Source organism: Ctenopharyngodon idella, chromosome 7, assembly GCF_019924925.1.
Source record: "Ctenopharyngodon idella isolate HZGC_01 chromosome 7, HZGC01, whole genome shotgun sequence".
NCBI classification, from domain to species: domain Eukaryota; kingdom Metazoa; phylum Chordata; class Actinopteri; order Cypriniformes; family Xenocyprididae; genus Ctenopharyngodon; species Ctenopharyngodon idella.
Genome location: NC_067226.1, coordinates 24917631 through 24944321, shown reverse-complemented (window position 1 = coordinate 24944321; position 26691 = coordinate 24917631). Strand labels below are relative to the sequence as shown.

Here is a 26691-nt window from a genome sequence, read left to right as displayed (position 1 = left end):
TAAAACCACTTCATTTAGATTCTTACGTTGCATTGTAAAACATTTATATAGTGTTTTGCTGATTCTAGTTTTGTTCATTATTTGAACTTTAAGGAAACGTGTTTATTTATTTACAGACAGCTGCGATTTGTGCTGCATCTACGCTTCAAAACAGCGCTTATGTAACAGTTCCTGTTCCCCTCAAATCCCCCGAACCCACCCCCCACCCCATCCCTCTGCTGGTGTAAGGTAACACGCATACCGCCAGCACGGCTATGCTGTCCTCCAAAATACTGAGTGAGTATGATGAGGGCAGACTTAAGCTCAGATGGAGCCACAACATTGGATCAAATGTGGTTTATGGTTCCAAATAAATCAAGACTTTTACTAATAAGTGATGGATTTGGCCTGAAGCTAAATTTAAGGTCATTTTGTTGGTTTGTTTTGTGCCATACACTGCCACAGCTGCAATAACCTTGCCAGACTTAACCGCATTGTTATTTGTGACCTAATTTCTTGTGTGTGCTAAACAATTATCAGTGTGTCATTATCCATTCGGCCTGCGCAAGAAAAGACCTTACACTGCCAATAAATATAGGTGGTAACAGTATCTGTTTCTCTGTGAGTGTATCTGTGTCAGTGGTTGAAAGTGCAGTATGTGCAGTGTTGGGGAAAGTTACTTTTAAAAGTAATGCATTACAATATTGCATTAGTCCCTAAAAAGTAACTGATTGCATTACTTAGTTACTTTTTTTATGGAAAGTAATGCACAACATTTTGCGTTTCTTTTTCTCATCTAGGGTGGGTTTGCTTGTTTGTTTTTAATAACAAAAGAAAAAAATAATCTTCGGGCTGAAGGAAATGCAAATTCACGCCTGTACAGTAGAGGGCGCAGTTCAAACAAACCTTTTAGCTGTGCTGCCATTGTGGATTGCAGAAGAATAGGACGCAGACAGGGTTGCCAGGTTGTTACAACAAAACCCGCCCAATTGCTACTCAAAACTAGCCAAATCGTGTTTCGGGAGGGTTGTCCCACAGTAAAAAAATAACAATCCGTGTGGTAAAATCCGCGTTTTCAGTGAGGTTCACCTGGTAAAATTCGCATTTCAGGGGCTAAATATCATGTTATTTGGGGTTGCTTCAACCTGCGGCATGAAAAACAATGCGCGGCAACAGTGTAAAAGTAGCCCAATTCCGCAGGAAACCTGCTGACTTGACAACTCTGGACGCGGGAGAATAAAACAAAACACTCTTACTTTAGCAATTAAAACAAAAAAGAAACACAAATGTGATGTTAATCTAAAGTCATTTTTGCTTATTCGTATGGTTGAATTGGATCATCGAAGGTCAGCAGCAAAGACATTGGTTAATAAAGTGAGATTAAATACATAAAGTATATTTGTGTTATTTAACATTTAATTATTGCAGGTTTTTGCGTAATATTCTGAGTTTGCATTTTACTGTTTGTATTCATTTTGATGAATACTGAATCTGTTTTTATGCAAGTGAGATGAGTAAATGCATGTACACATTTAGTCTAGAACTACAATAACCATCATGTTTAGACAGCACACACATCGCCTCTGCACTTACTCTTGATTTCTCTGAACATGGGGACAGGAGAGGCGCCATGCAGTCAATACATGGGAAAACAAAGGAACTTGTGTTACTTATTTGAAAAAGTAATTTAGATATATTGTTGTAAATTTAAAAGTAATGCGTTACTTTATTAGTTACTTAAAAGTAATCTGATAACTTGCATTAAATGCAATTAAATTGCATGTAGTGCGTTACCCCCAACACTGAGTGTTTATTTAAAGCAAGGATGAATTAAATTTTTAATTTGATCAAATAAATGCTTATACTTCTTTCTGTCCATCAAAGAATCCTGCACAAAATCAGCATATTATAATGATTTCTGAAGGATCATGTGACACTGAAGACTGGAGAAATAATGCTGAAAATTCATCTTTGCCATCACAAGAATAAATTACATTTTAAAATAAAATTGAAAGCAGATAAGTTTAAATTGTAATAATATTTCACAATTTTCACACCATTAGTTGAGATAAATTTTGAATAGACAGAGCAATGTTTTGAAAGCACCACAGTGACTTAGTGTTTACAGTCCTCATACGCTTAACCTACAAATGACTTATAGTTGTCTCTGCATATTAAGCTGAGTTAGGAGGAACCATTTTAACGTTTAGGATCAGCTTTAACTGATATATAAATTCACTGAAAGTATTAGCTATTTTCGGTCTCCTCATAAGCACATCTTGACCCAACCGTGCTTTTCTTCACAGAAAGGTCTTTCACAGTTTCATGAAAGCTTTAGTAAAGTGCTGATTTATGTATGACCCTGCTGCCATGTTTTTTGGAGACGTCACGCTAGTGTTTAGCAAGGCCCTCGTAATTGTAGATGTACTGTGAAATTCTGTTCTCATGAGATCAGCAGCCAGTTGCTGCCTACAATGATGCGTGCATTCCCACCTATTCTGGCACAGGATGCACAGTTGCTCAAAGTTGCTGTTAAAATGTTGATCGTACTCAGATGTAATTTATTTATCACAATATCAAATGGAGGGATTCGATCAGGAGAGCACATTATGTTCTAAAGATCAAAGTTACAGGGACTACAGCCAGCCTCAAGTGGTGTGTGCTTATGCAAACTTTGAAGCAAGTGCTGATTATGAATACCGAGCATGTTGTTAAAAGAGTCTTTGAAAGTATTAGGGGTGGCTTTCTGAGACCTTGTTTTATTGTTTAGTCTCATGTCAAGAAAAAAGTGCACTGACTAAATAACTAGTAAATATCATAAAGACTTGTGGGTGATAATCACCCAGAACAATGTAGCAATGGTTTAGCAATCTCTCAAAACATCTGGTTATTTATCGATTTAAGCCTCTTAATTTCTCTTATTTTCTTGCGTTTTAAAATGTAGACTGGATGTGTATGTTTAAAAGCAGTGTTCAGGAGAGTAGGACAGGCAGCGAGAGAGATCCTTCGTATGAATAGTCATTAAAAAGTCATGTGTGGCTTTGTCTATGACTCATCTAATGCAGGCTACCAACCTCACACAAGCATTCAGGGGGGCCCAGATCACATAAAATCACACACATAGAGTGGGGCAAACGACCTCTGAATGAAGCTGCTTATTCTTCCGTTTAAGTGAAAGAACGGAAAAAAGAATACACGCAATTTGTGACCACAACAGAAATTTTCTGGAAACGGTAACGGATAAGTTGGTCAGACTGAAGAGGAGGGTGATTCTTGTTAATGCCTGCTCTGTGTGCTTTTTGTGCATATGGTTGTAATTGTCTTATTTGTGTTGGAAGTATTGTGATTCTCAGATTCACAGCAAGAGACTGGGTACAATGGCGTGTTCTTGTGTGTGTACTAGAGCTGTGTATACAAATAATATGTACAAGCAGTTAAGTAGCGTTTGAATACACTAAATCATTTTCTAACATGCTCTTCTTTGCAGGGACACTAACATACTGACTCTGACACTGATTTACTGTCTCAAACTATATGCAAAATAGAGTATTTTGCATTGTATAGTAATGAGAGATCCACTATTTCCAGATCATAGTGGGGTGTTGATACAATTAGTAAAATTATTCAAACTTGTGACAAGCAAATTTGACAGTAATGATTTTGACAAGCAGGTTTTGGGGGGCAAGCTGCAGCAGATTAAGAAAAGTCTTCACATTTGAAACAGACTTAAAGAGCAAGTTCCTACAGGATTTATGAACATCTTGTGTGTTTTCTCAGAGCTGTTGGTTGTAGGACTTTGCCAGCACTTGTTCTAATAGAGAGTGAGAGAAAGAGAACATTTACTATCAGTGAACACCTCCTCAAACTGATTTGCACTCTGTAACTTTATGTTATTAACCAGATGCTTCAGGCCTTACCGTACTGAGAAAAACAAAGGACTTGTTGGAAACTGAATATGAACATAGCCTGCAGTTGATAAATTGAGAGTTGATAAATTGAAGATGGCATGCTTTTTCAGTAGGGAAAATCGAGAGGTAACCAAGCTAATGGCCTCAATGTCAAGGTTTTTCTAAAGAAAATAAATGGGACTTGAAAAAGTTTGGCACTGCCTACCACATTGTTCTCATAAAGTTTTAACCAGTGACTGTGAATCTGTATCTCTGTTGAAAACCATCAAAGTCTTATATGATATTTGATAGAATGATTCCTTATCTTATATCTTTATGACTGTACATCACAATAGATAGGCCCTGTCTATGACTTGCCTAGAAGTGGATCAGGAAATGTCTCAAGGTGGACTTGATGCTAACTGCTATGCCACTGCTCTGACACTGTTGATATAGACTACAATATGTTCATTTACATTGACTAATGCTGGCACTTTTCGCAAGTGTAGTGTGACAGTCGCGTTTGGTTTTCTCTGCTAGTTATTTTAAAAGACTTCTTTCGCAGCATAATTCTTTTAATTGCATAATTCTTTTTTTATGATTTTGTTGGCCACAAATTGTCAATCTTTTTACTCCTTGGGACACATTGCATACACTGCAATATTGACTGTTGGCTGTTGACTCACAGTGCATCTCATATGAGCATCAAGTGTTCATTTGCAGTTGTATTAGTAATGGCCTATTGACTTTAGTCTTTATCACTGACCTTTGTCCTCCTTGTTTGCACTTTGTCTAACCACTTCTAGTTTTAAAAAATGAAGCTTTCTGCTTACTCAGACATTCTAGAATTGAGTATATATATGTTTGAGTGATACATTACTTGTTTTATTTAAACTATATATTAAGATGTGCTTACTTTCAGTTTATATGGTGGATTGCTAAATTTACCTGATTGTGTCTAGTTATACTGACATGTTTGTTTTCTCTCTCTCTGCAGGTAAAGCACTCTGTGACAGTGCTAATGGGGGAGACTATGGAGTACCATCCCCTGGTCCTGCCTTCAAGGAGGTCTGGCAAGTAAAGGTTTGGCCTAAAGGTCTTGGCCAAGCCAAGAACCTGGTTGGCATCTACCGGCTCTGTCTGACTGAAAAGACAGTCAACTTTGTCAAGCTGAACTCTGATGCAGCTGCTATCGTGCTGCAGCTGATGAATGTGAGGCGTTGTGGTCATTCTGAAAACTTCTTCTTCGTGGAGGTGGGCCGCTCTGCAGTAACTGGCCCTGGAGAGTTTTGGATGCAAGTGGAAGATTCTGTGGTAGCACAGAATATGCATGAGACTCTGCTGGAAGCCATGAAGGCCTTGAGTGAGGAGTTTCGCCAACGTAGCAAGTCACAGTCAGCTGCTGCAGGAGTGGGAGGTGGCACCACTGCATCAAATCCCATTAGTGTTCCATCTAGACGACATCACCCCAATCCTCCACCCAGCCAGGTTGGATTCACAAGACGTCCACGGACCGAACCACCAGGGACAACTGGAGGATGTAATAATACTTCTCCAACTTCTCGCCACAGCTTCCCCCGAACTCGAACATCCAGTGATGGTGGAAAAGTTGATGATGGAGGTGGTGCAACAACTGGAGGGATTGCATCATGCGCAAGTCCCACGACCAATGGGTCATGTTCCAATACCCCTATATTGAGATCAACATCTGTTCGTGCTCCAACCCCAGTCAAGGCACAGCATGCACTAATGAGATCCACCTCAACCCCAGCTCCTTCAGCTGCACCAAGCCTGCCTTCCGGGTCAGGACATGGATCTGAATTTTGTGCAATTGGAACCGGGACGAACAGCAGTGTTGGGAGTGGTAATGGTAGCGTGTACAGTCGAATACCTCTCCGACAGCCCTCTGTTTCTGGTTCTCTTAGCGACTATGGCTCCTCGGATGAATACGGCTCCAGCCCTGGTGAGCACTCTCTGCTAACCCCAACAATGCAGGCAGGGTCTGCAGGTAGCTCAGGTGGGCATTCTCTTGGGGATGAAGCATCCAACTACATCCTTATGAATCAGAGAGGAGCTTCCAAAACTCAGTCAAGCCAAAATGCATTGCCACAGACCAGGAGGGTTCTGAGGCGCTCTTCTAGCAGAGAATGTGAAGCGGAGCGAAGACTAATGAGCAAGCGGGCCTCCCTCCCACCCATGGCCTTAGAGAGACTTGCACCACTCCGTCGAAATGGGGAAGAAGCAGCTGAAGAGGATGACTATGCAATTATGACTCACACCAGCAGCCGAGAATCCTTTGAATCAAGGCAGGATTCTGGAGCAACAGCAAGTGAAACAGGATACTTGGAGGTAGCTGCAGAGGTTAAAGGTGATGCTGGTAGCAGTGAAACGAGTGTCCCTGCTGTCATTGGAAGAGCTAATGGAGCAGTAGATAATGGCTACATGTCCATGTTACCAGGAGTTACAGCTCCCCCAGTATCTCTTTCTCATTCCCTCTCAGTAACAGTTTCAGATCAAGACTCAAAATCTGCAGATGACTACATGGCCATGACCCCCAATAACAGCATTTCACCCCCGCGGCAGATCCGTCCACCACCTTCTGGTACAGATGGCTACATGATGATGTCTCCCAATAGTAGCTGTTCACCAGACCAAAGAGGGGTCCCTACTGCCTGGGTTGGCAGTAGCAGTGCTGACAGCCGAACTGGCAGTGACTACATGAATATGTCACCTATAAGTGCCCGCTCTGCCAATAGTACCCCACCACCACCAGAGCCACACACTCCATCTGACCAGCATCCTCAGCAGCCTCCACCCAAGATGGTATATTCTTATTATTCTCTACCCCGCTCATATAAACATAATACTTCAACACACTTTGAGGAAGAACCAGGAAGAGGGAAGCATTTGGTTAATGGTGGTAGAGGTCTGGGTGGAGGTAGGGGGCTTAGTAATAGCAAGTCCAAGCATCAGGATCCCCTTGTTGGCCGACATCTGTCCCTTTCATCGTCCTCATACTCCTCCAGTTCTGCAAGCAGTGAGAGCCTAGGTGAAGGTGAAGAAAAGGCCATCAAAGTGACAGGAGGAGCAGCAGGTGCTACTGCAAAGGACATTGAGCCCAAATCCTTGCAGCAAAGACAAGGGTCTGGAAGGGTAAAACAAGGGCATCCTGGTCAGAGGGGCCGACCTCTTAGCCTGTTTGTGGATGTCTCTAAAGCCAACACTTTACCCAGAGTCCGTGAGACACCCCTTCCTCCTGAGCCTAAGAGCCCTGGGGAGTATGTCAGCATTGAGTTTAAGGGTGAGAGGAACCAAAAGGCAGGAGGTGATGGAACCAGAGGATTTCGGCAAGATGCTTCTCTTCCACCCAGTGCCCACCACCACTTACCCAGGCCTATCTCTTGTGTTGCTGGGTTTATGCCCTTCTCACATAGCTCCTCCAACCCCATCTCTCCATCAACTGCTTCTGAGTATGTCAATATGGTGCTAGGTGTCTCACCATCCCCCTCACCTATCTCCCTCACACCACTTGGGTTTCCCCCATTCCCTACCCCTCCTGTCACGCCTGCAGCAGCCCCTAAAGCTCACGATGAGCAAAGATCATCAGTTCTAAATGAGGATGATGCAGAGAGTGAGATGGAACAAAGAAAAAGCAGGCAGGTTTCAGTACCACAGCCAGGAGACCCGCCCACAGCCTGCGGTGACTACACAAAGATGGCCTTTAGCATGAACTCGGGCAGCACGTTAAGTTCAACATCACCAAAAGCCTCTTTGCCAGACCAGCCTGAGTCAGCAGTTCCAGCCCTGGGTTTGGGACTGGGACTAGACTTTCCACTTGCCAAAGTCCCAAACCCAGATCACGGGGCTAAAGTAATCCGAGCAGATCCACAGGGTCGTCGACGCCATTGCTCTGAAACGTTTCAAGCTCCTTCCTCACTTCTACCTTGCTCTGCAACATCCTCTTCCTCTACATTCCCTGATCATGCTCAAGTTATGGGCCGTCGGCTTGGTTTTGAGGGTATGCTTTGGGGGAACAGTGGCTCAGCAGACATCTCGTCTCAATATCTCAACCCTGGACTACCCAGTCTATCTGTTTCACAGACATCATCCATGGAACAGGGACTCAATTACATAGACTTGGACCTGGCTAACAAGGAAGGTACCCATGCTGCCACAGATGGGCAAGCAGCTGTTCACACACCTGCTGCCCGTATCTTTTCCTCTGTGCTGGGTGGAGGAGCAGCAGGGAGCTCCGTAGGAGCTGGAGGTTCAGGCGGAAGTGCTTCAAACCTCAACATGTACGCTAGCATTGACTTTTACAAGTCAGAGGAGCTACGGACTCACCAAGGTAGCAGCAGCAGCAAAGATGGTACAGGTAAGATCAGCTCTAATCTCAAAATGAGTTTAGTCTGAAAAGTATTAAATCCTAAATCTCACATACAGTATAAGGTTAATTCATATCTTCACCAAACTCAACAGATTCATTATACATTTGAGTGCATAGGTTTGCATACTCCTTTGTCTGCTCAGTTTATAAATCTCTTGCATAATTTATACAAATATAAGAGATAACAGATCTTATTTTTTATTTAGTACTGCTCTTCAGAAGTTAGATATTTTATAGGATATTTTTCACAAGACAAAATAACATTTTACTCCTGTTCAAAAGTTTACACTCTACTTGGTTTTTAATAAAATGTGGTCTTTTCACAAAACATGCAGTACAAACAGTCATTGATCATTGCAAAAGCTGAACTTATATGATGTATACCTTAGATGCATTGTAAATTGCTGTGGATAAAAGCATCTTCCAAATGCATAAAGCGTACCATTTAAAAGGATAAATTGTGAAAATGTAGTTATTTTGTCTTGTGGAATATAAATATCAATTATGTGAAATGAGAATGCACTGAGGGCAGTAATAAATAAAATGCTATTTTTACATTCTCTCTTTAATGAATGAAAAAATTCTTGCATATTCTGCATGGGGTATGCAAACTTGCGCACTCAGTGTAATAGCATTATATTAGCACCCAATTAACACACCTGATGACCGAATCATATCTGATTTCTTTACAATATGTGGTTGTATTTATTTCATCTTTAGTTCCACTTTAGTCAATAACAGGTTGTGATGATACACTGGAAAAATAGTACAGCCTGTTCCATAACAAAACTTTATGAGGCCATGGTTCACTTTTGTTCTTTATTCATGTCCACCTGGTGCCTCTATATACAGGAGCCACCTGTCTGCCAGGCATTACAATGCTAACAATACTGATCAGAGAGCAATGGAAAGTTCCCTTTCGCAAATCTCATAATCATTGGTTTTGTCTGCCGCCTCTGTCATTCCCTGGGATCCTAAATTTGATTTACCATTTTAAATGTATTTTAGAAATTTCCAGTGTTTATCTTTGAGCTAAAACATTAAAGTGTCCTAGATAGTTATGTTTATAGAAGGGTTACAATGACAGGGTAAATGGCTAAATACAGTCTTTTCATTCTGTTTGAGTTACCGTCTCTTTGAGTTCTCTCTGCGTGTTTTTAAATGCACGTATGGGTTTGTGGCTAGATTCGGGTTGCCATTCACCGATGGGATGTTTGCATAAATTGTCTTTTTGTACAAATATCGACAGAGAAAGAAAACCACATATGTCTGAATCTCCTGTTCAGTTTATGTTATGCAAGAAAACAGTGACTCTTGTGGAATAACAGAAAGCTTGCAGTGGTTCTTTATAGAAATCTCTGATCTGAGTATCGCTTTCGTAGTTTTTTTGTGAAATTGTTGATGGCCCAGGTTTGCAGCCTGATCTTAAATCAAATGACAAGATTACCACGGAGTGTAGAGTTGGATTTGAAAACTAGAGAAAGAGAGAATGATACTGGCTCTTTTTTGCAGCAGCGAGTTGGTAAGTGAGATTTTTGCAGTTAGTGGACAGCATGGCATCGGCGCTGGGGGGAATGCGGCGTGCTGGCTGTGAATGTTGAGAAGGGGCCAGCGTTGTGCTGGTCCAACGTGGTCACAACCGCAAGCCCCCCTTTTCTGCATGTAATAAATGATCCTTTTGTTTGTGGCTTTTCTCCCTGGCTGCTCTTTATGTGTGTGTGTGTGTCTGTGCCCTTGCGTGTGTGTTTCAGCTCCAGTAGGCTTGAACTCATCGCTCCCTTGCTTCATTTTTTTTTTTTCTCCTTTTTTTTTTTTAAAATAAAACGTTTCTGTCCGAGTAGAGTAAGAGAGCACAGACAAAAATAGATTTTTGGGAGAGAATGTGCAATGGGAAATACCCCCCCCCCACCCCCTACCTCAATTTGAGTAAGGATTAAAGCAAATGAAAGGAGGAGGGAGAGATGGTACAAGGGTGAGAAAGAGATGGCACAAGGGGAGTGAAAGAGAGAAAGCGTGAGACAGACAGACAGTGTGCTAATAGCAGATGGAGAAAAGATGGGAAGAGGGGAAAGAAAGTGAGAGACAGACGAGAGAAACAAAGAGTCAGATGGGTTTTCAAGTTGTGGGAGTTGAGGAAATCGTATGAACATTTTAGGGTTCATTTGTTTGGGTTTTTTTTTGAGAGAACAACAATGAAAGCAGTTTCCTTGGCTGAACTCCAGACTGGGTCTCACTGGCCACATCCAAACTCCCACTAGCAGTCGAGGGAAAGAAAATAGAGAATGGGAAGAATTAGAGGTCGTGATACTGGAAGAAAATGGAAGGAAAGTGGTGGGAGACAAAGTTGAGGGTGAACGGAATGGCACCAGAATGCCTGAGAAATAAAATGTCTCTTACTTAGAATGGTATATAAAGAGGCTTTTTTCTTGTATGTGCATGAGAGAGAAAATATCCGACTGTCGGTATGGCAGCCTCTTAATATATGCTTCTCAGTGTCTCTCAGACACACACCTTCATACCCATACACATGCTGAGACTGTTTGAAGCACTGGCAGGACTTAGTTCTTGCTGTGTGGTAGTGCCACGTGTATCTGAGTTTGCTGTAAAGAGCAGTGGATTTAGACAAGCGCAGCTACTGGCACCGTAGGAGGTGAATTCCTCTACTGTGCCAGTGTGTTAACAAGAGAGAGTAAGAGAAATCATTCATCCAAATCATAACCACAAGATAACATTTACCTAAATGGAGAGTTATGGGTAAAGTGAAGCTAAGGTAGTTTTCAAATCTCCAAATCCCACACACAAAAACCTATAACCACCTAGTACACACACAGACACTTCAGCAGTTTTGTAACGGTCCTCTACACTGATATATTTGCTTAAATGGGTAATAATGGCTTTTTTGTTGTTGTTTTTTTTTACTACACATGGGGTTTTTGCTTAACTGGATCATAGTTTAGATTTTCGCACACACATGCACACTTTAGGACACCATTTATTCAGAGAATGTCATTCCTCATCCTTTAAACCTATGTACTGTATACTTATAAATGCTACTCTGGGACTTAATTTATGCTTTGCAATGCACACCCAACCACATCTGGCTGAGATGCCAAAATATTTAAAGGGATATTCTGGGTTTAGTAGATTTTTGTTGTTGTTGTTGTTTGTTTTCAGCATAATTCCATTAATGCTGTTGTATTGATCTTAACTTTCTTTTGAACCTGGAATATTGCTTTAAATAATCTGTGATCCCACTTTCACAAACACTGACTCTTAAAGGGTTAGTTCACCCAAAAGTGCAAATTCTGTCATTAATTACTCACCCTCATGTCGTTCCACACCCGTAAGACCTTCGTTCATCTTTGGAACACAAATTAAGATATTTTTGATAAAATCCGACGGCTCATTGAGGCCTCCATTGCCAGCAAGATAATTAACACTTTCAGATGCCCAGAAAGGCACTAAAGACATATTTAAAATGGTTCATGTGACTACAGTGGTTCAATCTTAAGATCAAGAATACTTTTTGTGTACCAAAAAACATTACGACTTTCAAAACACTGCTTCATAAAGCTTCGAAGCTTTACAAATCTTTTGTTTTGAATCAGTGGTTCGGAGCGTGTATCAAACTGCTAAAGTCATGTGATTTCAGTCTTGCTGGCAGTTTCAGTTATCTTGCTGGCAATGTAGGCCTCACTGAGCCATCGGATTTTATCAAAAATATCTTAATTTGTGTTCCGAAAATGAACGAAGGTCTTACGAGTGTGGAACGACATGAGGGTGAGTAATAAATGATATTATTTTCATTTTTGAGTGAACTAACATTTTAATAATACACACCAGACACTGATCTAGTAATCTATCTATTTTTTTCCTCTCATCTCTGCATTGAAAACCTGTCGATGATAGTCCAGCTAAATGTATAAATCCATGGAATGGGCAAACCCTTATACTTCTAAGAAAACACAGCTATGTTTTCCTTTGAATCTTAAAAATTCACAGCTGACTCACTCAGTTCTTATCAGTATGTTTATCAATGTCAATATTTTCCTCATTTATTTATAGCATTCCTTGTACATGAACTGTGTACCTACATATAACTGATAATCTCTTCTGTAATAATTTTTTATTATTACGGATAGTTGTCATAAAATTGAGTCATCCTCCAGTAGCCCAGTAGTCCTGAAGGACCCAAATCTGGTTGTAGCTGGTTTGATCGTGGACAGCCAGAAAGGGAAAGCGAGAAATGGAAAGTGTGAGTATAGATTAGAAAGGGAGATGGAAAGAAAGATATAGCGAGAGACTGAGAGGGATTAAAGTTGACAGTAGGTAATCTGTGGTTATTTATGCAAGTCCACGGGGCGGAGTAACGTATGTTCCCATAGGATTCCATGTCCTTGCAAACCCTGCGGAGCTGGAGAGAAGACAAGCGAATGCGCAAATCTTCTGGAACACAACGTTCCTACTGAATAATCCGAATAGGATTATATGCTATTCAGGCAGCTGTAAATGTGTCTGTACTGCTTTGACGTAAAAGCTGTGGAAAGAGGAATTTTATATATGATTTTTAGTCTGATTAATTTTAGCTAAAGCGCACTAAATTTTGTAGCTATAGTTGTTAAGTAGCACTGGTCCAGGAGGGCAGAAAGTAGGACGGGCTTGGTAAGGTAATATTGGATGTCCTTGTAGAACAGATGTAGCTGAGAGAGACGAACAAAGGTGTCTGTTTCTGTAGAGAAGCCCACACCTGGGCTCTATAGCTGCTCTTTTCATTAGGGCGGTTCTGATATCGGCATCGGTATCCTGAGAAAATATGGGTTAGTTGTACATTTGAATGCTTTGAAAAGCAAGGTGAATGGGAATTTGAGTGTTGATGTGGGCTATAGAATTACTCGGGTAACAGCTTATAGAACTAGCATTTTTTTAAAGGTGCGGTGAGTAATTATTTTTTTTCAGTGTTAAAATATTTTCTCCTCTCCCAGTTTTATATGCAGAGATGACCATAAATAAGTCACATGTTGGTAGACTTCCCTAAAGAGTGTAAACATTGTTGCTCTGTGGCACTATCTAAACATTGGCTATATTTGCAATGGAACACTAACATACTGCATACAGTATACACTGTATAGCATACTATTTTGAAAAATAGTATGTTAAGCAACACTTTATACAAAAAAAAATTCTAAATACTAAATACATTGTTTTCATTGTTTCAACAAGTGGAATCCAGTTATCATCTCGGAAATAAATGTGGTTAATTTTATTTTGTGGGGGAAAAAGTCTTAAAAGATTGCTTTCACCCAAAAAATGAAAATTCTGACATAATTTACTCACCCTCATGTTGTTCCAAATCTGTATGACTTTTCTTCTGTGCAACACCTAAAGAAGACAGTAGACATAATGTTACGGACTGCCAGTCTCAGTCACCATTCACTCTTGTTGCATCTTTTTTCCATATGAACCAAATGATGACTGATGCTGTCATTCTGCATAACATCTTTTTTGTGTTCCTCAGAAGAAAGTCATCCAGGTGTGGAGTAACATGGGGGTAAGTAAATGGTGACAGAATTCTGCTTTTTTATCCTTATGTTTTCAAATCCTTTTTGATTATACACTAACATTCAAAAGTTTGGAGTCAGTAAGATTTTTTTTTTTTAAGAAATTATTACTTTTAGTTAGCAAGGATGCAGTAAATTGATCAAAAGTGGACAGATAAGACAATTATAATGTTAATTTTCTATTTGAAATCAATGCTGTTCTTTTTAACTTCCTATTTATCATATAATCATTGATAATTGATAATTCTATGAAATGTTTCTTTAGCACCAAATCAGTATCAATATTAAAACGATTTCTGAGGAATCATGTGACACTGAAGAATGAAGCAATGAATGCTGAATATCTAGTTTTGCCAACACATTCTTTACGTTACATTTTAAAGTATATTAAAATAAAAAAATGGTTATTTAAAATTTTAATATTTCACAATACTATTGTATTTTTGTTGTGTTTTTTTTTTTTTTTGATTAAATAATTGCAAACTTGGTAAATATAAGAGACTGCTTTCAAAAATATTTAAAAAATTTTACTGACCATAAACTTTTGAATGGTAGTGTGTTTCCAAATTTGTTTGTTGCTGCTGGTGGTGCAGAAATTACACACTTCACCTTTAAGATTCAAATACTGATTTAGATGTTTGTGCATGTCCGTGAAGTGAAAGGGCTCAGCGATCCTAATTCAAAAGACTAAAGCTTCAAATCTCCTTACAGTCCAGGTAGTAACTGTGTGTGTGTGTGTGTGTGTGTGTGTGTGTGTGTGTGTGTGTGTGTGTGTGCGTGCGTGCGTGTGCAAGTGTGTGTTTCTGTGTATCTGGTGGCTGCTGGTCCAGCTCTATGAATGGAGCTGTTATGTTTGGTTTTAGTGATTAGAGACCGAACGCTCTAACAAAGGTTTTAGATTTAAGATCTGTTGACAAGCCATATAAAACCTACAACATTATCCTTCATCAGTCTATAGACCATCACACAGGTGTGTGTATAATATCCTGGATCATTTACTGCAAGTAACATTTTAACTTTAACCCACTTTTGCACCCATATGTGTAAAATCTTAATTATATATATATATATATATAGTTATTGTATATTGTTGTTATTATATAAATTTTTAATAAATAAAAAATATTCTAATATTTATTTATTTGTATGTATTAATTCCAGTGATGTGGTTATGTAATGTTTGTCTATGTAGTATTACGTTTGTGGGCAGTGATTACGTCAAAGTCGCTACATCTGTCAGTAATACCAAAGCCACTTGAAGGCAAGCCTGCAAGGTTAGCAAAAAAAAAAGAAAAAGAGTAACGCCTGCTGACGCTGTGGTACACAGGGAAAGAGACCAGAGGCTGTTTCTTTGAATGGATATCAATAGAGGAGAAGCTTCACTACACTTAATAAAACGCTTTTGTGAGGAAAGCTTATCATTTAATGAATCGACAGCCTCTTGGCTAACGTTTGCTCTTAAACATTCATTTTGGATTGATCTATTTTTAAAGTTTACACCCCCAAAAAATTGCTCTTTTATAAGAAGTCACGGACAATTGCACGACGGGTATGATTTAGTTTACGGCACTTCTCATTCAGTTCTGTGTTATCCGCAAACAGTGATTGACAGTTGCACAACTCTGAATGAAATTCAGTGACATCAAGGCTGTAATGTGATTGGTTATCAAAGCACACGTGATCCAAGTTAGCCGTTACACTTTCTCCAATGGTAGAGCCACAGACCATCTCTGCTAATACCGACCCCACTCCACCTGCAGCTATACCCACAATCCTTAGAGGCTAGGTGCTATTGCCCCTCCCCCACCCGCACTACTGCTTTGTGCCTCCACTCGTCTATTCAGTGGGCCTGCTTAACTCAGCAGAAGTGATTGTAGAGTTGCACCTTTATAGAATCAGGGTGTGCAACAGAATAAAACGAACAGGGTAGAATTTAGACCCGCACACACAGATTGTGCAGAGTGTGTTTCTGGGTGCATGCCCAGCTGTAAATGTATTATACAAGTGCCCAGCTGTGAGTTTATTGCATGGTGAGTGTGTGTGAGAGTGGCATCAGTTTAGAGCCCAGGGCTACTGTTTTTTGACACTTAATCTCCCATTGACTGCACGGAGAGAGAGGAAATGGAAGGATTTCAGAGCGTAAAGGATGAATAGACAACTTAATCCATATTATAGACAGAGCAAGGGAGAAGGAACAGAAAAGAGAGAGCTAGACTCTGGCCCAAAATATATGTATGCAAGTATGTGATTGCAAACGCTTCTAGCTATGCAAGCTTTATTTCATGCATAGTTGCAAAATATGTTGCATGGTATATCTGCTTTTTTCACAAGGGACGCTGTGGTCTTCTTCTATGGTCTGTTCTCTCGTTCAGGCTATGTACTGTTGTGGCAACAGTTTGAATTCATAGGCTGCATCTGAAATCGCATACTTCCCTGCTATATACAGCAGAAAAATAATATGCCATGTCCAAATTCACAGTACTCATAAAAGAGTAGGCAAAAAGTTCCTGAATGAGGATTTCTGGTGAAGTGTGCATACAATGGACACTTTACCATCCCATGAGGCCACAGGAGAGGATTTGTGAATAGCAGTGAAACTGACACTGGTAGGTCACATGGTTATGACAACATGGATTACATTTATACTACACAAATTCATACTATATAGAACGTACCTTTTTAGCGGTCACAAAGTAAGTACTTACTCAGAATAAGTACCTACTCAAGAGAGTATGCGATTTCGGACACAGCAATGTGATGTCATGTGATGTCACACCCTTATAGTAACATCCACCTGGACGATTTTACCAGGTTTGTACCAAGCTGCATTACCATTACCCTTCAGATTGCACAAAATGAAATTGCGAATTGAAAATACGCCCAATGGAAACAAGTCAATTTCGCAAAAACTCCCATATATCACAAGAAAGTTTTTACGCTCGCATAAGGTGTTTTTCAGGCAATTCGAAAAAGGAATATTTTGTAAAACTGCAATGGAATTTTTTTTTTCGCATTTGCAGGTCACCTGACATACATAAAAGTCGATCATTCAAGGTGGCGCGGTATGTTTGGACAGAAGATGAGACATAGTTCTTTATTAAACTCATAAAAGACAAAGCATTACGAGATTACTGGATTCTAAACAACAAAGAAATGCCACAATTTATCAAGACCTCAAAGCAGATAGGAGGGAAAAACAACCAGAAACACCTCATATGTGGCCGCTCCCAAGTTTAAGGGGCTTTCCTTGCCATTAATGCTTGTATAACACGCCTACGTCTCCTTCAATTAAAAATAATGGCTAGTGCGGTGGCTGCATATACTTAAACATACTAACATCCGTCGCCTTGATTTTTTTTAAATGACTTATCGCGAAAAATTACATTTTAGTCGCATAACATCAGTTAATGTAAAGGCCGTCATTTCGCAATAGTTTTGTATCGACATTTAGAAAATTTTGCAACAGTTTTGTGCAAATCTGTAATGGAAACCCAGCTAGTGATATTAAAAGACCAATTTCAATATACACCTAATTGATGAAGCATACTATGTACATGCAGTTTCTCATTAAGCGTTTTACCATAGAAAACCCTTATATAAAAACCACTTGCCATTTAACATGTTGCTTTCACATTCTGTGCTCATCAACTCATCTGTTTTAAAGTATACATCATCAATAAGATGTATACTGAATTTGGTCTTTTAATACCATTTTTTCACGTTAAGCGTTTTAAAAAGTCCCACTGTTTTAAGTGTTTGAAATACTGAAGCAGGTGCTGTATATGGATCACAAAACTTCTGTGCTGGATGTTTTGCCCTCCAGGTCTCCGTGCCAGTCACATGACTGAAAATAATGAATAGAATCTTGCTGAGCAAATTGGTTAACGGTAGTTAAACTGTCAATAGCACATCCGATTTAATAGCACAGGTAACAATATAACCCCCTCGAGCTCTGAGGTTTGCTACCACAGTAATGCAAGAACGCACATTAATTTTGTGCAAGAGGCCCATGTTCTTGCTTGCGTCGACAAAGTGTTCACATTAAAGTAAATGAGAATTTACAAACTACCCTGTGCATACCTGGATGAATCTTATCATATATTCACCATTCCATGTGTTAGTTCTGGATCTGAACAAGTCCTTTATCTACATTATTTACCCATGTGATGCTTTTTTCAGGTTTATTTCAATAGTTCTATTGCACGGCGTAGACCAAGGCCAAACAATGACTCACGACACAGGCAGTAAGGAGAAAGAAGCCCGAGAGAAAGAACAAGAATGAGAGTGTTATCGAGTTTGATCTTCTGTCTTATTGCGTCAAAGAAACAGAGATGTGCATGGTTGCCATAGTGATGCATATGACCATGCCTCGGTTTTTCTTCCTCTGTGACCTCACAGATAGTTCTTCCTCAAGTTTTCATTGCCGTTTTATTGCTTGTTTTTGAGCATCATGTCTATTTCTGTCCAACTTTTTTCACTGGCACTTTTCTTCACCTCGTCTCTCCTATTTTCCTCTTTTTTTGTCATCCATCCATACAAGCTCTTTTTATTTTATTAATTTCAGGGCTTAACAATAAGGAATGTTTTTGCTGACCTCATCAGGTCATAGTTCAGATTTCTTTTTGCCAGTATTTTCACTGGCCTCACCACCAAAAAAAAAAAATTATACATTGTATTTAGGACAGAATGAAATACATTTATATTTTTCATTAGACATTTAACTTTAAGCTTTTTAAAGACTAATTTCAAATAAAAGCTATAAATTCTACAGCAAACTTCAACAGTGTAAATTCAACACTGATTGAATTAAATTTAACTTTGATCGTTTTACTCCAAGGAACTGATATTTAAATCAGAGATGGAATTATAACTTGTGTGTTCATTCATGACAGCTACAAATTAAAACAATGGCATACAGTGATTTTTAGAGATTTCAGTCCATTTCTGCCGATAAATTTTCCTTGGTGGTGACATCTTGAAATTTAGCAGAATTTTCAACTGTTCACAATGAATAACAAATGTTTGAACAGAAGACCAAATGTTTAAGACATAAAATCACATGTATTACCTAAAAATCGCAATTTACCTTAGTATTGAAGCTTCCAGTACACACATATAAATATAACAAGACACATAATAACATTTAAAGTCCCCCTGTAGTCAATAATTTTATCCCTTAAGACTCATCTTTGATCACTAAAATGACATATTTAAGCATTTTTTTAATGTGAAAAAAAATTCTTCATGCCTTAAAATACCTTGAATGTAACTCTACACCCTTTCCTCATTTAGTATACGGGGATCTATAAATATGCTAATTAGCCCCATCTTGATTTTCACCATAGGAGAATAACAAATTTAAAAAAGACATTTACAGATAACGAACACAGTAATGTGAATAAAAATATAAATTAAATAGGATATAAAAAGGATATTGCACAAAAAAGTGGTGTATTGCACATGGAAGGCATTTAACTGTTCAAGAGAGAAATAGCCTGTGGGAAGAAACTGTTCCTGTGTTCTAGATGTTCTAGTGCCGATGACCGATCATCATAATCTCAGAGATCTACGGAACATTTCCATTAAGTACATGTGTGAGCGTGTGTGTTGCGTGTGTGTGTGTGAATAATCTCTTTATCTCAGACCTGACAGGGCTCATTCCGTTGAGAGTGAGGGTGTCAGCTGAGACAGCGAAGACAGAACGATGGTCAGATAAGAAAAGGAAAGCAGGAATAAGGGCACATGGCTCTATCAGGGCATAATTTTTCTCTATTTCTATTTTGGTTTGGTGTTATGGGTACAGAAGTTCGTTGGAGGGTCAATGACTTTGTTTCTCAATAAAACTTATGGGTGTGTAGAAAAAGCAAGCATATGTGTGCTTGTTTCTGCTGAAACTGGAGTAAGTCTTCTTCAGATCTAGTTTCACAGCTTAAAGGTAATGGAAAGACCCATTCAAGGGCATGTTAGATTTTGTGATCAGTGCTGATCTTCTATTTTAGTTGCGTCTCTCTTTAGGTCATGTCATTGTTCAGTAAGCACTTTTGCCGAGTTTCACACACTCTGAGTGAAGAAAATACAGCAGATTAGATCTCTTGCTGCATTTGTAGACATAAGTGTGTTTGCATTAGGGACACATATTTTCTAAATTGACTAGTTGGGTGTGTGCATGAAGGACAACAAGTGAAGTTGACTAATCTTGCATTGCATCCTGTATAATCAGGCTGTTTTCGGGTTCACAAGACTAAGACTAAGACGTGTTTCTTTACATAAGACTCTTTGTTGCTTTCAGAAACCGAGCGCAATAGAAATAAAAAATAATTTAAAAGCATATTGAAAAAGCATATTGCATTTATGAATGCTTTTGCAGCAATGCAACACGAATGATAATTGAATAAAAAAAAAAATCTGCACTGTAACTAAAAGTAGTTGACCATTGTGACCTATTCCTAGTTTGTATGCACTCTGCTGTTCAAAAGTTTGGCATTGGTAAGATTGTTTAGTAAGTTTATGCTCACCAAGTGTGCATTTTTAATATCAAAAATACGGTAAAAACAGTAATATTGTGAAATATTTTTACAATTTAAAATATCAGTTTTCTATTTTAATTTATTTTAAAATGTAATTTATTCCTGTGATGCAAAGCTGAAATTTCAGCATCATTACTCCAAACTTCAGTGTCACATGATCCTTCAGAAATCATTCTGATATGTTGATTTGCTGCTCAAGAAACATTTTTGATTATTATGTTGAAAACAGTTGTGCTGCTTAAAATTTTTGTGGAAACCGTGATACTTTATTCAGGATTCTTTAATTAATGGAAAGAAGTGAATGGATTTTGGTAACATAAATCTCTTTGCTGTCACTTTTGATCATTTTAATGCATAATTGCTGAATGAAAGTAGTCATTTCTTTAAGAAATCAAATCTTGTTGACCTCGAACTTTTGGATGGTAGTGGGCCTTTTTTGCTTCAGAGATTATGTTCTTCAGTTGAAATTGTCTTCGCAGCAACAAACTGATTCAGCAGTCAATGGGATTTCAACAGCGATCTGGAAAATCAGCTCACATACCCTCTCTGACTTGTGCTGTCTGTCTCTTTTCTGTGTATTTTCTTAATCTTGTTAAATGGCTTAAACCATTGTTTAGACTTTCGGATTTTGTGCTTGTGTGTCTTGGTGTGGGTTTAAAGGTCTGTAAAAGAGCATTGATTCACACCTATTTAAATAGGTTAATTTAGAAACTATTGTATATGTCTTTAAACCCAGTTTTCCATCCCCTTTTGTATAAAATGTATACTGGGAATACTGGGAAGTTTTATATATACAGAATAACAAGTATATAAATTGACACTGAATATTTGAAAGGCTTTTGACACCTTAATTCTTGCTGGAGATGCAAATATTGGTGGGTATCAGACAAACCACTCTTAACATATATATAAGTTGCCATCTGATGCATAAAATTAGTGCTTACAAGATTCTATGATTTTTAGATGGTCTTCAAAGAGTAACACCAGTCATGATTTGACTGACAATAAGAAATTAATAAGTGAGCTTGTAATATAAATACAAAGAACTACAAGCCAGTCCCTGTCTGACCTCACTGTGAGAAGGTTGACTCGATCCAAAACTTTCAGTCAAAGCATTTGCCCTTATGTACGGAGCCCTGGACATGACATGCAAGAAAAAAATAGTAGGCTAAATCGTGCGCACGATTTACTATTTCGTTCCCTCGATTTATAAATCATGCGCATGAATAATAAATCGAGGGAACGAAATAGTAAATTGTGCGCACGTTTTAGTAAATCATGGGAACGAAATAGTAAATCGTGCACACGTTTTAGTAAATCTTGCACACGATTTAGTAGATCGAAGGAACGAATTAGTAAGTCGTGCGCATGATTTAGTAAATCGAGGGAACGAATTAGTAAATCGTGCGCACGATTTAATTTTTTTTCTTGCATGTCATGTGCGGGGCTCCGTACTTATGAAACAAACAAGCAAAAAAACAGCATACACAAGCCTAAGATGCTTAGCTAGTCTTCCAACCCAGCCAGGCTGGTCTGTTCTAACTGGGGTTTTGAGCACCTTTTAACTGGTCTAGCTGGGAGACCAGCATAAACCAACTAAAACCAGCAAACCATCCGAGGCAGGTTTTGTGTTTGAAGTTTTTGTTATGAACATTAGTATCCCATGTGCAGTATATCATGACTCATAAGCAGCTATTTTCTGCTTTAGCAGTTTTTCTGTTCTTTTGCAATGCTTGATATTGCTTAATGTTTCTAATTCAGTTCAGTTGCTCAATTCTGTCTTTGTCCATGACTACCCTCCTCAAACGTGTGCTTACCCTCTAGAGATGGGAACTGGCCTTCTCTGCACAAACACACAACTGTAAACACCAAACACATGAGCACACATACTAAAACACACACACTATATACTTTTTCTTGGCGTCTGATTCCACTGCTAACTAGGCTTGTGTGTAAAGAGCTTATAGTTACTGGGTCTATGGGAAACAAATTGATTAGAGTCTGATTAAAGTCTGCTAATTAATTATTTTTCTCACAGCTTGGAGTTTAGTGTGTGTGTTTGCGCGTGTGTGTGAGAGAGAGAGAGAGAGAGAGAGAGAGAAATGCAAAAGGTACTAAAGTAATATTGTATTGTAGTATCTAGGGCTGGATATTGACACAAAATTCACGATTCGATTTTGTTTCAGTTCGATTCGATGTTGATTAATTGGGGTAAATCACGTACAGTGACAGTACATGGCAAATTTTCTCAAGGAAAAAAAGGTCTCTTTACTAATGCTGTAAACTATACAGGAAACCCCAGTTGGTACATTATAAATTAAGTTTAAATTGATTTGTTTAGGCTACTTGCATTTAAATTACACATAATTAAGTTTTATAATAATAACATTATAACCGGTAATAATAACTTTTTTTAATGATATAATTATTTCTACTTGTTTCTTGAAATATAAACATTTAAATGGTGGTTGTCATAAAAACATAATGGATTTATTCAAACATAACAGGTTAAGTAAAAATACACTGACTGATTACATGAGGCATGATACGGATTTCAGTAAGGTGTCCTGTATCTTTCAACACACCTTCTTATGTTTATTCATTATTTTGTGCTGAACTCGTAGTAAAGCAGAAGAGATGATCATTTTGCGTGCGCTTCGTGATGCCGCTTTGCTTTAACTACCAAAACGGTATTTATTGTTTGAATTTTGTAATAAAATTGATAGAATTTGAAAGCTGAGAAATTGTTTAATATCCAAAATAACAAAGAACAAAGCTTATTGCGATTTATTGGATGGAAGGCGCGTTACAATGTTTTCTTCATTCATCAACTAAAAACAGCACAGAGTAAAAGATCGATTTTTGGTTCATGTAGCCTACATGAGAATCGATTAAAATAGAGAAATCAATATTTTCAACCCAGCCCTATTAGTATTATAGCAGATGATCCAAACTGATAATTTTTACTATTTTTATAACAATAATGATGATGATAAGCAATAAAATTAAATAGTTTTATCAACAACAACAATAATACAAATTTTATTTATTTGTTGTTATCTTATGTGTAAAAAATATTTATTTTATAAATAGATGAATAATAGATATAAATAGAATAATTTTTTTTCTATAAAATATTTCATATTGTAAATTAGATTACATTTTAGAAATTTAATGTATTGTTAAATGTTATTACACCTTTGCATTATATCAGTCAAAGCCACAATAATCTAACGTGTATATGCTCATTCATGGATCAATATGCACAATGGTACATTGTGAATTTGAGAGACAGTCTATGTTCTGTGAGTGCAGTGCTCTAAGACTGGTTTATGCTTGTTGGGAGCTGATAAAAGAACAGACTGGGCCTCAGGCTGAATTATGTAACACTCTCATACATTCAATTAACTAAATCAACCTGTCTCTCCCCAGCACTCCAGTCAGAATGTGGCAGTCTCACACACAGAAGCTGCTGTTTCTTTCTCAGAGCTCTGGCTGTTTGCACAGTGTGTAACTGTTTAGAGTGTCAACCTGTCAAAGACTTAAAGGGATAGTTCACCCAAAAATGAATTCTGTCATCATTTACTCACCCTCATGCCAGATCAGCTGTTGTTTTTTCTGTGGTGTACAAACTTAGACATTTTTTAAGAATATTTACGCAGCTCTTGCCATATAGTGACAGTTTATAGTGACCTGGGGCTTTCATGCTACAATAAGGAAAAAACACCATAGACGTATTAGTGATTTATGAAATGATTCAGAAATAATATGACAACTTTGTGCGAGGAACAGACTGAAATTTAGTATTTTTATATTCACATTGGCAAATTACATTGACACAGGTATAAAGTAGGCTACATTTAAATACATTGTCGCTGTTGTGCAGAAACCTCGTATCTCCGTATTTCTCTTTTATATATAAAGAACAATAACAGCAAACAGTACTGGTTTAGAATGAGTTAGCAAATAACAGAATTTTCATTCTGAGAATGAACAATTGGTTCTTAACATCTTTTTTCATGTGTTCTACATTCTCTTTCAACCCTTCCTTCTTTGCAGCTCTTTTAGTGTTTCAGCTGTCTTCGTTCTCCTTTGTTCAGCATTTTATCTCTATTTCTGTCTGTTCCTCTCCCTCTTTTTCTCACTTTGTTCTCTTCCTCTCTCTGGTTTGAATATGCAGTGACCGAAAGGCTTGAGGAGTGACGTACAGATGTTCAAAAACATCAGCTAGCTGCTTACCTCAACATCTGCGTCAGCGTCGCTCATCCCTTATTCCTTTGTGTGTGCTCTCCATCTTTATAAGTCCCTCTATAATCACTCTCCATGTGTTGTTTGTGTTTTTGTGTGCATATTTTGTTTTTTATTTAAAAAGGAACAGAAAGGCTATATTTTCTCAGACACACAAATAAACATACAGACACGCACGCACTGAAGCACACGCAGGTTTTTAACCTGTGAGAGGGAATAAATGGCCTTGCAGCATCTCATCATCGCTTGCGAGATGAGAAAAAGTGGATTAAACCCAGTGACCCAGGAGGCAGCGCTCGCTCTGTGTGTGTGTGTGTGTGTGTGTGTGTGTGTGTGTGTGTGTGTGTGTGTGTGTGTGTGTGTGTGTGAGAAAACAAACACTCAGCTCTTTTACATTTTATATTATACATGCCATACCTGGGCTGTGGCTGTGTGTCTATGAGGGTTTGTGTGCTTGTCTGTGTGTGTGTGTGTGTGTGTGTGTGTGTTGCCAGGTTAAATACTGCAGGGCTTCTGTGACATGCTTTATGAACCACCCTGACAAGATGAAAAAATGTTCTTGTATTACTTCCCAGTCTCTCTCGCTCGTTTTAGCTCTGTTTTAAACATAGAGCAGCCCCAAATAGTATTTGAACACTTAAAGTCCCGCTGCAGTCAATAATTTTATCCCATAATACTCATCTTTGATAATCAAAATTACATATTTAAACCTTTTTTCCTGTGAAAACAATTTCTTTATGCCTTAAAATAGTTTAAATGTAACTCACACCCTTGTTTCATTTGGTATACGTGGAGCCATGAATATGCAAATTAGTCCCCACCTCCACTCAACCACAACATCTCGAACTACCTGATCCACTCGCTCAATTGTAGTAAACGCTACACAATGGCAAATGAAATATTGGTTTAATTCAGCCATAAATGTTTGAACCAGAAACTGATTCAGAAGAAAAAGAGGAAGAGCGAATTATATAGGCTTGTCTACAAGTCAATGTATCAAAATTATAAGGTGTTTTATGTATTGCTTTCTACAATGTTGAACACATAGGCCTAACAGTAACTGACATGATTACTTCCATAAGTAGAGCAATAGCTGAAGCAAACATACACCATTTGAGGTGGAAGTTAAAGAAATGAACTTTACGGGCTTTCGCACCGAATAGTTCTAGGAACTTAGTTATATAACTAATTTCTCCCCCGGGCCATGTTCCTGGTTGTATTTGCACCGGGAATAGGAACTGTGAAGCGGCCGACAGCGGCGTCTTTAAGCCCAGCATTTACAAACGCTAAAAACCGGTGGATGAAGGACGCCGTGATCGGAGCTGTGTTTGTTGTGTGTCGTGGGTTTTCGTGATAACAGAAAATGGAATGTAAGCGCATAATTTACATGACTGAAAGAGCAAAAAGTGGGGCTAAGTGCCGAAATCTCCTATGACAACTTTCAGTATTACATATCATCGAGGCGGAGAAAAGAACACAATTCTACAGACAACAGGTAAATGCTGTTATCGCTGTTTTCCATGTTTGTAAAGTAAATATGTTTACACGGCTTTTTAAAAATGCCGGGTGCCGGTGTTTGACATGCGTTTGACCAATCGACGTACACTTACGTCACTGATAGTTCCTATAGTGTTGGTTTAGACCCTACTCTGAAGTAGGAGCTAATTTAGTTCCCCCAATAGGAGTTCCTAGAACTAAAATCAGTCCTAGCTCCAGCGGTGTGAACACGGCAAAATCCGGGGACTTCAGCCAATAGTTCTAGGAACTATGAAAAGGTTCCTCCAGTGCGAAAGCCCCTTTTGTAAAGTCAGAGTATAACTGCACACTCACTTACGTATTTTTTATTATTACCATCGTTTCGCCAGACAAGCAGCCTTTGTCAAGGTACAGCTTCTTACAAAATGGAGAGCACCATAAATAGAAAGAACAGTTACACACAGGTGAAATCAGTGACATCAATGGCATTAATTTAGGTCTGAGAGAAGGTTGTTTGATTGTACATGGCACTTGTTTTGATATTTTATTAATTTATGAAATTAATTGCGACTTAAATATAAACTAATAATACTTTAAATTCTGCACACGTTTTTCTTATAGCCTACTGT

General features: G+C 38.5%; 1 protein-coding gene across 3 annotated transcripts in view; it reads left to right on the top strand.

The window, feature by feature from the left end:
• si:ch73-335l21.1 (insulin receptor substrate 1-B) overlaps positions 1-26691 on the top strand; it is a 49556-nt gene that overhangs the window by 13044 nt on the left and 9821 nt on the right. The window contains exons 2-3 of one of the 3 annotated variants that reach the window (XM_051900571.1): positions 4864-8241; positions 13772-13801. In XM_051900571.1, coding sequence (XP_051756531.1) covers positions 4864-8241; positions 13772-13794 — 3401 coding nt within the window. In that variant the 3' untranslated portion in view covers positions 13795-13801. Of the gene's footprint in view, positions 1-4863; positions 8242-13768; positions 13802-26691 lie in introns of all 3 variants that reach the window. The other 2 variants (XM_051900570.1, XM_051900572.1) reach the window with 2 other exon arrangements.